At 42.2% G+C, this 13,019-nt stretch overlaps 1 protein-coding gene across 7 annotated transcripts in view; it reads left to right on the top strand.

Moving 5' to 3' along the window:
- atp8a2 (ATPase phospholipid transporting 8A2) overlaps positions 1-13,019 on the top strand; it is a 64,453-nt gene that overhangs the window by 47,483 nt on the left and 3,951 nt on the right. For all 7 annotated transcript variants that reach the window (XM_074693052.1, XM_074693050.1, XM_074693048.1 and 4 more), the window contains 9 exons: positions 454-564; positions 3,030-3,104; positions 3,369-3,491; positions 3,896-3,974; positions 4,069-4,130; positions 4,575-4,631; positions 8,577-8,684; positions 10,389-10,477; positions 10,667-10,771. In XM_074693052.1, coding sequence (XP_074549153.1) covers positions 454-564; positions 3,030-3,104; positions 3,369-3,491; positions 3,896-3,974; positions 4,069-4,130; positions 4,575-4,631; positions 8,577-8,684; positions 10,389-10,477; positions 10,667-10,771 — 809 coding nt within the window. The remainder of the gene's footprint in view (positions 1-453; positions 565-3,029; positions 3,105-3,368; positions 3,492-3,895; positions 3,975-4,068; positions 4,131-4,574; positions 4,632-8,576; positions 8,685-10,388; positions 10,478-10,666; positions 10,772-13,019) is intronic.

Raw genomic sequence — 13,019 nt, 5'->3', positions numbered from 1 at the left:
AAGAGTTGACAACGCCTGATTTAACCAATGGGTGATACTGGGTCTGTCCATTTTTAAAACAATAACTTTGTATCCATCACACTGGGATAATGTCAGTTTGACTGTTTCTGTTTTTTTAACTTGAACGTAATCCTCGTTTAAATCAATTATCCCTTTATCCCATCTTGTCAACACAATATTTAATGTAATAAAGGATAAAATGTGGCCTGAAGACTCTTCTAATCCCTGAGGAGTCAAACTCATTCTGTCACTTTCACTGTCTGAGCTGTTTATCTTGTAGCCTTCAGGCATCTTATCAGTGTGTCTCCTCTTGTCTCGACTTTCTAGTGTCCGAGTCACATTCTTCCCTCCTCCTCCGCTCACTTTCTGTTTCATATTTTGATTTAAAACCTTCCTTGTTCATCGAATTACTAAAATATCTTTCTTTTCTGTCTCTTCCTCTCTGGTTGATAGTTCTCCTACTTAGAGAAGCTGCTGTTGGTCCATGGGGCGTGGAGCTACAACCGTGTCACCAAGTGCATCCTCTACTGTTTCTATAAGAATGTGGTCCTCTACATTATAGAGGTAAGAGCCTCCTATACACACACACACACACACACACACACACACACACACACACACACACTCACAGACATTACATTAACAGAGACGTTATGCAGCTGTTTGTCGACATGGCTGACAGAGATGAACGAGGTGCCCTTCTGGTGTCTGCTTTCTGTCTATTCTGCACGCGCAGACACACACACACACACACACATACACACACACACACACACACACACACACACACACACGTACATACAGAGGCACAGAAAGACATGGGTTTAGATCTGCAGTGACGAGACCTTGGCTCCAAGGGTCGGCACTTTTCAGTGTGTGTGTGTGTGTGTGTGTGTGTGTGTGTGTGTGTGTGTGTGTGTGTGTGTGTGTGTCCGCTCTGGCTTGTCTGTTATGACGGGTATTTGTCAGCTGTGCTCCACCCTCCTGCTTCTCTGTCTGACTTTAAGGATGCCAGCAGGTGCAGGTCCTCATGGGAGCCGCAGCCTGTAGACTACTGTCCCTGCTCACACCACCACTCTGCATGTCTGTGTGTGTGTGTGTGTGTGTGTGTGTGTGTGTGTGTGTGTGTGTGTGTGTGTGTGTGTTTCCATGATTATCTCACGTGATTGGCTCCCAGCAGAGCCGCTCTAGGCCAAAGGTTAGAGACTGTTTCTGTCCACTTGTTGGAGACAGAATCAGTGTGTGTGTGTGTGTGTGTGTGTTTTGTGTATCTGACCTCACCCCTAGGCTACATGCTCCACTGTATACCCAGGAATGCCACTGCTCCCACCAGTGGCCCCAAACGTTCCTCTATCTGCCCTCAGATCAGCCTGCGTCTACCGCGTGTGTGTGAGAGTGTGCGTGAAGGCGTTAATGATGTTTCCCTTGGGCCAGAGTCACTTTTAGACACCGTGTTTCGGTAGATTAACTTCTGTGAAGTCAGAAAAAGGTTTCTGAGCCAGCTGTAACCTGTGTGAGGAATGTATTTAAAGGTCTTTGCCAAATGATCTAATGAAGCTGAAGTAATGATAATTCAGTTTTGGCATATTTTATATTTGAATAATCAAAGTAGAGCGTCAGAGAAATGCTTTTTATAAACTTTTTGTCCTTGAACACATCTGAAAAAGTAGAATTATCTCATATTTTTGGTCTTCTGAATTCTGAATGTAAAAATCCACTCATATGTTAAGCCTGTGTAACACTCGTTACAGAAGCCGGCTGCCACTCACAACCACCAAGTGTCAATTATCAATACGTCAGATATTAAGTGAAACAGCCAAGAGACTTAGTGCCACAGAGAGTGATTTACAAAATGAAACTAAAAGTGAAATAACAGAGAAATGTGAGGACAAGATTAAAACTGCACAATAAAACAGAAGAGAACAAAGCAATATTAAAAAGTTGAAAACCACCACATGATGAAATTAAAACATCAAAAACAACAAAAGGTAAAAAAGTAAGTTAAACAAGCTAAGGCAGCTGTTACTTACTACGGTTGCAAAAAGGTGGAAAATTCCAGGTAAATTTGGGGATGATTTCCTGGAACTTTCATGGGAGTTTTAGCCTGGAAATATTGGAATATTTCAGAGTTTCATGTGTTTTTTTATTCCTCTTGTTATCATCTTAATTTAAAAACTAGAAAAGCACTCAGAGAGCGCAGACCTCCATCAAGCATATTGTGATTGTGACACAACACTTAAGTCCGACTTTAATGTTATACTCCCTTTCAGCAGACTTTCTGCTACAATTTGGGGTTAGTTGCAGGTTTGTATGATAATTTGTTTCCTGACAGTGATGAAAATGATGATGACCCAGTACATATTTCATATTCTGGATCTTAGTATCCAAATTATTGCCAGAATTTGGATCGTACTTTTCCATCTGTCAGAAATTATCATGGCCTTGTCTTGTATTGTTTTTCAAAGCAGTTCGACCATTTATTGTGGAGTTACTTACACATACGGTGAAAACGGCCCTATCTCACGATGATAAAAAATTCCTTTAAAAAAGTCCTGGATCCAGACGGTGATCCAGATCATCTCCAAAACTTAATCACTTCTTCCTTATCCCATTTTTAACATTTCCTGAAAATTTCATTGAGATCTGTGTGTTACTTTTTGAGTTATGTTGTTCACAGACAAACAAACAGACAAACTCGCACAAAAACATATCTACCTTGGCGGAGTTAATAATGTGTTAGACACATTTGTGTTTCCTTAACTAGCTTCATTCTGAGGTGGTTTTTCCTCAGATTTTGATTTTTAAAGGTTTTTTTTCATCATGGAGTTTTATGTGTTGTAAACAGATACAAAAGCCTGACTTCTTTTCTCTACAGTAACTCTGTCAAGTGTCCATCAAACTGAGAGACTAGAAGCTCAAGTTGTGCCCTCTCTCCCTGCTGTTTCTACTATTAGTACCCCACCTGGGGCAGATTTACCCTCTGCTATTGTTTCTCTCATCCCCTCTCATCCCTCTCTTTGTGCTCCCAGCTCTGGTTCGCCTTTGTGAACGGCTTCTCCGGGCAGATCCTCTTCGAGCGCTGGTGTATAGGCCTCTACAACGTGGTGAGTATCCACTCTCACTTCTCAAATTTTGACACTCTTCCATTTCAGGGTTTCTCCCCCCGTGCGTCCGCCTGTCGTGTCTCATTCTCTACCCATCAATCAGTCTAGCTCTATCTTTGATTCTTTCTTATGTTTGAATGCGCATGCCTTCATTTCAGATCATAATAAAATCGTTTTAGTCGTCTCATATAATCTTTCATCCTCCTTTTTGTTAATTCATGCTCACTGCATAACATCTGTGTGTCTATCTCTCGTGTGATACAGATATTTACTGCTCTGCCTCCTTTCACTCTGGGGATATTCGACCGACCGTGCAGCCAGCAGAACATGCTCCGTTTCCCCCAGCTCTACCGAATTACCCAAAATGCTGAGGGCTTCAACACCAGGGTACGTGCGCAGGCTTTTACAGTCAGAGAGCAAACACAGAAACCACGTGCTGCGGCTTGCATCAAATCTGTCAGTCCTGTGGCTCACCTGAGAGATTGTCGGGCGATGCCAGCTGTTTGTTTGGGACGCCCACAAGTAAATGAAGGTGGCAAGGAGATGGGGCGGCTCCATGGCAACCCATAATGAGATTCAGCAGGCCAGCATAAGGAAGTCTTTCATTTTAGATGGTGCACCAGCAACCTGGTGTGCTGGACGTGTGTGAGTTTGTTTGTGTACAGCGCAGGAGGGAGAACACGGTGGAAGCTGTCTGTACTGTAACTTTTAGAAGTTGCTCTTCCTGTTGGTTTTAACGTTGCTCTGACTTTCTTTTCTCATCTTTTTCTACTTCTCTGACTGTCTTTCAGGTGTTTTGGGGCCATTGTATTAATGCACTGATTCATTCAATAATCCTTTTCTGGTTTCCGCTCAAAATGTTAGAGCATGGTGAGTAACATCTCAGAGTTATTCTTCTCTATCCTCAAAGCTCGGGCTCATTCGGCTCTGCCACAAAGCATCTGTGTGTGTTTGTCCTCCACAGACTCTCCCTTTAAGAACGGCCAGGGAAACGACTACCTGTTTGTTGGAAACATGGTCTACACTGTAAGCATTTGTTTTGTATTTGCTTTTATACTCTGTTTTTATCCCTGTCTTTGGAATGCACATTGTTGGGTTTCTGTGTACACATCAGCACGGCGCTGCTTCCTCTGAGTCGTTAAGAGTCTCCAGTCAATCTGACCCGTCTAGCCAGCTCGTCTCCCCCTCACACTCATCCATCTCCTCTCTGTATTAACTTCTCCACCTCACACTCCCTCTATCATTCGACTCCCTCCAGTCTAATGAGAATGTCAGCAGTGTTTATCTGTTGTCTTATTAGTGTGTGTAGACTGCAGGGGGCTGCAGGGGTCCTGGGAGGTTCAACTTACATTGCTGAGTTTATTATACAACACTTATGTTTATTATCCTCACAGTTGCCAGAAAACTAATCTTGTTTCTCTGTTTTCTTTCTTCTTTTTGCACTCCCTCTCCTCTGCGGTGTGTGTGCAGTATGTGGTAGTTACAGTGTGTCTGAAAGCAGGAATGGAGACCACCGCCTGGACCAGAGTAAGAACAGTAACACAATCTACTATTTCACTCCATGTGCTGTTATTTTCTCAGCCAGTGATAGATAAATAAGTAAAGGAGGTGAAGGATGAGTACACTGCAAAAAAAGTGAAACCAAAAACAGTTTTTTGTCTTGTTTTTAGCATGAATACCTTGTTGGACTTAATATTGTCAAGGTACAGCAGAAAACACAAGAAGCCTGGAGGAACCAGGTGTAGATTAACAAAAATGTTTATTAAACCAAAAATTCAAAAGTCCAAAAAAAACTAACAAAATAACATCAAACAAAAAACCAAAACAAAACCCAGTTTAAGATAAGAAACTAAATCCAAAAGGTCCCAAAAACATAAAGGGAAGCAAAAATCATGACATAACATGACATGAAAACAAGATGAACTGGCCAGAAACTGAAGACACAAAGACTAAATGCAGGATAAATCCACAGGACAGACGAAAATAAATAACCAGACAAAAGGGTCAACACATGACAGAACTAAACGTTTGGCAAGAACGTTAGACAAGTACTGCAAAATAAATCATGAAAAATACGGACAAATACAAGACAATGATCACTAAGATAAAGACAGAGAGTACTTAGAAATAGGAATGGGTAAGTGCATGTGTGGAGTATCAGGCATATACCAGCATTAGTTCAAGGTATTAGTACTCTCGAAGGCTGCCGATACTCAAGCCAATACTCCTCGCTGCATTGCTGCAGTTTGATTCTACAGCAAATGTGTATTAGGTTTTATTTTGAATTTTATTTAAAAAAAAATACTAAAACTCTTCCAGTTTTTAGTTTTATTTTGCTCTTTTGTTAACTTCTTTGAAACAAATTATAGCAGAGTGACTGTGCTGTCTTTGTTTAAAATGATCCATCACTGTTGCCATTGGTATCAGTGCTCGGTATAAGTGAATACCTAAAAGGAAACACTTGTACTGGTATCGGCCTGAAAAAAAGTGGTATCGAACATCCCTACTTGGAAACACAGAAAAACAAGATAAATCTAAAAGACAGACACACTGATGATAGAAAAGACAAAAAGGCCAACAAATATGAGCCACATTTACCGGACAAGTCCAGACAAACGTCTTATATGACGATTCAGGCATCATTGTCTTTAACATCTTGATAAAAGACATTTTCTGGACTTCTCAGGTGAACATGACTCATAAACAGCCTAATAGACTTTTTTTCTTAAACATAAGATTCAAACCAGAGGTTTCCTCATAACCTGATTTTAATTAGCGTGTCTTATCCTTATCCTGTGATGGAGGTTTTGGGTTTCTCAGTGCCGCTGCTTCTCACAGATCATTTCTGCAAACTTTTTACTACACAGAGAAACGTCCAGATGTCGGTCACTTCATTCTTAAAAACAACAGTTTAACTGTTAAAAATGTGTCTCGAACAGGAGTTTAGTTTTCTTTTTTTAGGAGGGGTTGTATGAGGTACTTGTAAATAGTCAGTGAATGACCCACAGGGGATGCCGGTCAGTTCAGCCCCTTTTTTGAGAAGCTGCTTAGAGTACAAGAAAACTCAGCCACACTACACATAATGGAGCTTTTTTGTGTGTTAGCATTAGTGTGCACTACATTTCACATTTTTTCAGCTCTTTGCTGTGAGAAACCTGTTTGTTGGAGCTCTACTCACTGACTCAACTCGCCTGCAGTTTGTGCAGCTGGTACAAGTGGCGTCTCCTGTGGTTAACATACTTATCTATGACAATCAACCTCTCTGACAAACATGATACATAACTCCTCAAAGGTTTGATAAACATTTAGGATAGTTATTTTTTGGAGCTGAATTTCCTTGAATTTAACGTGTTCGTAGTTGTCAAATTTGCTGCTTCTCTGGAAAATTGGAGCATGCAGCATCTTGTTATACGTTCCCTGTTGCTTAACCTAGTTAATCACTCATGCTCAAGATTAACATCAGGGAGACTTACACAAAAACAGTACAAATACAGAAGGTTCCTCCCACTTATCTTCAACAAGCTGATATTTTCAAACTCATTGTAGTGATACCAAAAGTGTATTACCTTGTTTTATTGTAAGGAGCACCAAGTCTGTTGTATGCTAGAATTTACACATTTTGATAGCGTGTTTGTTTTAAAAGCAGACATAAAACATGACAGACAACATTGGATTTCACCATAAAAGATGAATGTTTTCTCTTTAAATACAGACTTTGAGTTTTGTGTCTGGCGTCAGTTTTCAGTTCTTCTAAAAACTGTCAACAAAACAAAGCTCTCCATTGCTGCATGTTGGCTGTCATCACGTGTGTTACTTATACACATTCACTTTAAAAAGCTTTTATTTGTCAGTACTGATAATGCAGGGATAATCTTATACATATGTATCCCTTAAATAGTTTGACAGAGATCTAAAAACTCAACAGTAAAACCTAAGACGATGACTTTGCTATTAGATCTCAAACTAGGCCTCTGCTGAAACGAGTACATCTCAGTGAAGGAGAAAAACAGTTAGAAGAACAGATGACCGTCTGTTAGATAAACAGTACATACAGTGACATGAGAGCGCAGCAGATTCAATTCAACATAGTTCACCCACATGCCCTCATTCCTTTCAGAGACTGTTTTATTCAAGTCACGAGAACTAGGTTTTACCCTCATCTAAATGGTTACTGTTGAAAGTTGAAACTCTGAACTCGGAAGAAAATTACTTCCTCCCTGATTCCTATGACAGATATTTTGCTAAAATGAAGTAGCCAGAGCACTCAGCATGAATCCTTCAGGACTTAAATAAAGCACTGACATCAGACTTTGTGCAACATTTAAACACAAAGTTGGTTTTAACATTAGTCCCGCCCCAGCAACAACCTCCAGTCTAAGAATATGAAACAATGCGGAAGTGCTAAAATCTGCTGTTTCTCCAGTGTCAGCTTGAGGTTGGCTCCGGAAGTACTGGAAGTCACATACACACCAAGCCCAAAAAAAGCCATTTTCAAAGCAGAAATTAACCTTTTTACAGCCTGGTTCAAAAAACGTCTCCTGTCTTGAATCGCTAATTTTACTATTGGCACTCACTGTACGGGGGTGAATTTTTTTCTAACTCGACAGTTCAGAGGATATTAAGATCACAAGCTCGCCCAATCAGAGGCACAGCTGAGGGTCATGTGACCGACAGGCGCCCTATAGCTGTACGTAAAGCCCTTGCCACTACCAATATGGCCGCTATAGCCAATGTGCTTCATTTTCTGTTTCAGAAACAGACGCGTGACGCGTGGGGAGACTATGTCCATGTTTTATACATTCTATGGTCCCGCCTCTAATAAGGCAAATGACCAATCATAGTACAGGATTTGATGAGACTTATGTTAACAGGGGGCTTTGGTACAAAGTTATTTTAGTAACAGCAAAACATCCAGATTGTTACTGTTGAGTAAAAGAAAATACTAGAACAAGGTGTCCCTACTTCTGATATTTTTTTTACATGGAGACTTAACATGTCCAGTCGCATAGAAGAGTATCTTTAAAAGAAAAAAATTCTAATCAAAAACTATGAAAAAAACTAGATGTATTTAGTTCCTTCATATTTATTTGTGTTGGAGCGCAGTCTGCAGGGACTGATGTTGATTTTAGGACAGCAGTAGCCTGAGGCGTGACAGGGACACGATTTAGCTCCTCTCTGCTGCTGGAGACAGAGACAGTGAGAGACAGTGAGAGACAGAGATTGGCAGGATGCACAGAAGGGCGCTGACACTTTAGCCCGTTCAGCTGTCCACACAACAGCCCGGCAGTAATGAAGCAGGGTCCCACTGGAATTCACACAGTGTCCCCTTACAGCAGATCACAGAGCGCAGGAAGAAGACAGGGGGAGGAGGGAGGAAAAGGTTGTGTATATTCCAATGAGCTGTATGTAAACTATTTAATCGCGTGCTGCCTTGATCATCACCCTCTGCTCCTCCTCTTCTCTCCTTTGCAGTTCTCCCACCTGGCTGTATGGGGAAGCATGGCGCTCTGGATGGTCTTCTTCGCTGTCTACTCCGCCATCTGGCCCACCATCCCCATTGCCCCTGACATGCTGGGCCAGGCGAGTTCCTCTCTATAAACATGTGTCACTCATTTCAGTAACAGGGGGTGAAGGAGGGGTTAAAATAGCCCTCTTCTCTACATCTCTTTTTCTGCAACCTCCATCACCTGCCCCTCCCTTGCTTTTGGTTGCAAACACATGGCGCCTATGAGACTCACCTCTTGGGTGTTCCACGTCGGCACTGCTGGAGCCCCCGGGGGGAGATTTATGCCCCGCCAGCCCCCTCTCACCAGGCATCCTGCACCTGCTGCGTGTCACTGGAGCTTGTCTTTTACTGCCCTCTGTGGAGGTGTTGACTCAAGAGGGTGGACTGTTGCTGCTGCCGCTGCTGCTGCTGCTGTTGATGAGGAGGAGGAGGGTGTCCCTCTGATTGAGGGAGTCATTTTAAAGTTTGGGGATCAGGCAGGGGGGAGGTGTGGTGCCCCACTGAGAGAACAAGGCCGTCTAAACTCCCCTCAGCCCATTAATTCAATTTGTGTCAGAAATCAGGAATGCGGTCACATATCTCTGCAGCTGCTCAGACTAACAGGGGAATGGTCAGAGACACTCAACCACCCAGCCCCCAGGACCCTCCATCACCCCCCATAACTGCCCCATTACCTCTCTTATTTCCTCTGCTCCTTCTATCTATATCTCCATCTGTCCACGGAGACGGGATGGAAAAGAGCTGTGCTTTTCTGCTTTGAATAACTGTGTGTGTAGGAGCGCTAACGTCCCTCGTGTGTCCAGCTATGTTTGATTTGTAGTCCAACAGTCTGTTTCTATGGACAAACCGAGTCAGAGAGGACTATTAGACATGCCTCCGCCCCCACTGTGTGTAAAACCATGTGATATGATGCGTAACCATGGCTTTAATAAGCGTGTAGGTGTGTGTCACATACAGAAAGACGTTGAGGATGAGTTAGTCCAGTTGTGTCTTGCTTGTGATTCCAGCTGCTGCAGAGGATCTTTCCTAATGTTTTCTAGATCACTTCCTTGTAACCTCTCCTCCTGGGAACAAATTGTCTCTATATCTCTGTATCCAAACACAGGACACAGGAAGCACACGATACGGGTAATAAAGTAAAGGACAGGGCTCATGAAGTGTTTGTGAGTGTTGACTTAAACACCAAGAGACAAAGACTTAGGCTTGTGAAACAGCACAGAGCTCTCAGAGATAAGTAAAAAGGAGATTTCTGGTAATGAGGGGAAAATGAAGGACAAGCATCAAGATACGGGCTGCTCATAATGACAGGAGGTTGCGAAAGAGAAATGTTTAGTAGGAGTAACAGGCAAGGAGGCAGACAGACGGACAAATTGAGACACTGCTTGGATTCATGATTAATCCTTGGAGACTCTCTGAGGAGGGGGTCAAAGGTCAGTAGCTGCAGCTGGACTGTAGAGACAGGTAGGGGGTGATCTGTGGTTACCCAGCAGCATTTTTATCCTTGAGCCTCATAGAAGTATTGTGTTTCGTCTATGGGAATCCAGAGTTAAATCCAGTTTGTGGTGCAGATACGGGCTGTGAGAAGGCTGTTAAATATGTTTGGCGAGCATCAGAGGGACTGAACTCTGGCTAACTTTGGTATTTCAGTCTGTTAAGGCTTTAGATGTGTTGTGTCTCACATTACTGCCTGCCTTTTCCACATATGACTACTCTGTCGGTTGGAGAAAAATGACTTAATACTCGTGAAATAAATGGAGCCTGTGTGTTTGTCATCCCAGGCTGGCAAAGTGATGCAGTGCTGGCACTTCTGGCTGGGTCTGGTCCTGGTGCCTACTGCGTGTTTACTCAAAGACTTCGCTTGGACCGCGTAAGTAGAGCTCATTTTATATAAATACAAGGGAAATCCATACTGAGACTATTTAGCTTAACTGGAGCGTGTACATAACCCGTACTGAGTCTGTGTCAACACTTACGCGCACTTCATTTCATGATTCACATGTCTGCGAAAGCTCAAAGTTTTCCTCATGAGTCTGATGAGCTCCTCTCTACTCCGCAGGACACGCCGCACTGTGAGGAAGTCTCTTCTGGAGGAGGTGCAGGAGCTGGAGGCGCGGGCTGTTGACCCAGGGGCAGCTGTGCTGAGGGATGCCAGTGGGCGCAGGTATGAACAGTATTCTGCAAAGTAAAAACTCACGTTGAATCATGTGAAGTTTTATTTTTTGCACCATTCAGTTTGTGTCTTGATTTTCTTTTTCGTCACTCATTTTTTAATATTTAGTTTAACCAATAGAGAAGACCGTTAGCGTGCACATTTCATGTACAGAGGCCGGGGTTGTCATCACACCTCAAAATTTTCTACTCCACACATTTCGTATATCTCTTCAGCTGTGATTTCCTAAAGAAAGATAAAAAAACCCACAAAACTTAACTTTCAAAAATTGAGCAGAAAACAGAAAATTCCAGGATGTCTGGCCCTTAAAGATTTCACAGACGAGAAGTGGATCATGATATTATAAAGACGCCACAGTAGTCATCGTGTTGTTTACATTATAGCAAAGTGAAGCAGAGTTGAAGCTGTCATAACCTTTATACCAGTACTGCGTGCAAACAGACATATTTATAGTATCAACAGAAGAAAAGAATGCTCTGTGAAACTGACAAGAGTACATTATGTGTGCAAAGAAAACACTGCACCCATTAAAATGTCCTGCTGTGTTTGCACATCCTAAACTTATTAGTGAAGTTTCACAAGGACCCGGCAGGACATGCAGCGAAATTAAGCCATTAAGGTTCTCATGTGCAACCAATTAGCAAATTCATGAAGGTTTCAGGAGTTTGGTTCATGTATGAATGAGGCTGAGCTACATACTAGGCAGCCTCTGTATTTCCTTCAAGTGTTACACTTACTCTCAACGATCAATTCTTCATCAAAACAAAGGTTGTATGTGTCCTGTTGAGAAGGTGGTTTTTAGAGGTTAAACTGGACTCTGTTGAAATAAGATTAATGTTGCAAATGTTAATCTTAAAGGAAAGTCAGTCTCAGTGTTAAGAAGCGGAAATTACTGGCAGATCAGTCACCCAGGATGAATAAGACTGCAAAGGTTCCCCTTTAAAGTTTCCCCTATAAACTGTCCCTAAAAGGTTTCCTTACGAAAGCGTCCCCTTAAGGTATCCCAACAATGTATCCCTACAAGGTTTCCCTACAACGTGTCTCTTCAAAGTGTCCTATCAAAGTGCAGCTACCAACTGTCTGTATAAAAGTATCACTACAGGGTTTCCATAAAAAGTGTCCTATTAAAGTGACCCTGTAAGGCAGGGGTGGCCAACCTGCAGCTCGCGAGCAGCATGTGGCTCTTTGTCTTTCGGTGTGCGGCTCTTTGATCCATCCAAAAACTATATATATAGAGTTATGAGTAGTGGTGTGCCGATCAATCTAAATTATTGATATACTGATGCCAACGTTGGGATTAGTGTTGATCAATATTTGCGTGTACACATTGATACTTAAGTTTCATTTTCTCCTCTTTAGTACAAATTTAAACACACCAACACTTACAAACACAATAAATCTCCCTTTGAAAATTGGAAATGTATTGATTTTCATTTTATGTCATTTCGTTGTTGTGTGAGAGGAAGTGTGTTTGTAAGACCCCGTGTGTGATGTGGCTCTCTGTAGTACCACAGTAGTTTTTGTGGCTCTTGGTCTCTGACTGGTTAGCCACCCCTGCTATAAGGTTTGCCTAGAAAAGTGTCCCTAGCTTTTTCTTCAAAGTGTCCCTTCAAGGTTTCCTTACAAAGTGTCCCTACAAAGTATCCCGTCAAAGTGTAGCTATGAACTGTCCGTATGAAAGTGTCCCTACAAGGTTTCCTTACAGAAGTGTTACATTTGTTTCTGTTTCTGTTTAAATGCTTGTGAAGAATTAAACATCCTTTAACCCCACGGTGCAATCCACAGGGCCGAAGCAAAGGCTGAGGTCTCGTAGCTCCAGAGCTGTCATACACACACACAGAGGTAGTTCCTCGGTTTGTACTATCCCACTGTGTGAACTTTGACCTCACATGACCTGTGTGCTCCACTGCAAGCTGCTCCTGCGTGACCCACGTCTCTTCCTCCATCCTTTACTCCCTCTCCCTGTTTTCCCTCAGCATTATTTATAAATCTTTATTTCTCTCCTCATGTCTCTTTTTTTAACCAAAGGTGGATCAATTTGAACTGCTGCACAGACCTGGTTTGTCCTCTGGTTTTGTGTGTAGTTCTTTCATCTTGATTTAGCCACGTGTGTGTTAGAGACAGTTTTCTGTGTCATTTTGGATAGACTGATTTTGTGCTTTATCTGCTAAAGAGGCTTGTAGAAAGTTAAATTAATCAGTCACTCTGGTATTTCTATTTTATGCTGCTGTACAATTTA

This window comes from Halichoeres trimaculatus, unplaced genomic scaffold (genome assembly GCF_033239565.1).
Source record: "Halichoeres trimaculatus isolate MK-OKI-2021-1 unplaced genomic scaffold, fHalTri1.1 fHalTri1_scaffold_18, whole genome shotgun sequence".
NCBI lineage: Eukaryota > Metazoa > Chordata > Actinopteri > Labriformes > Labridae > Halichoeres > Halichoeres trimaculatus.
Note: the sequence above shows the minus strand (reverse complement) of the source record. Positions and strands in the feature narration are given on the sequence as shown.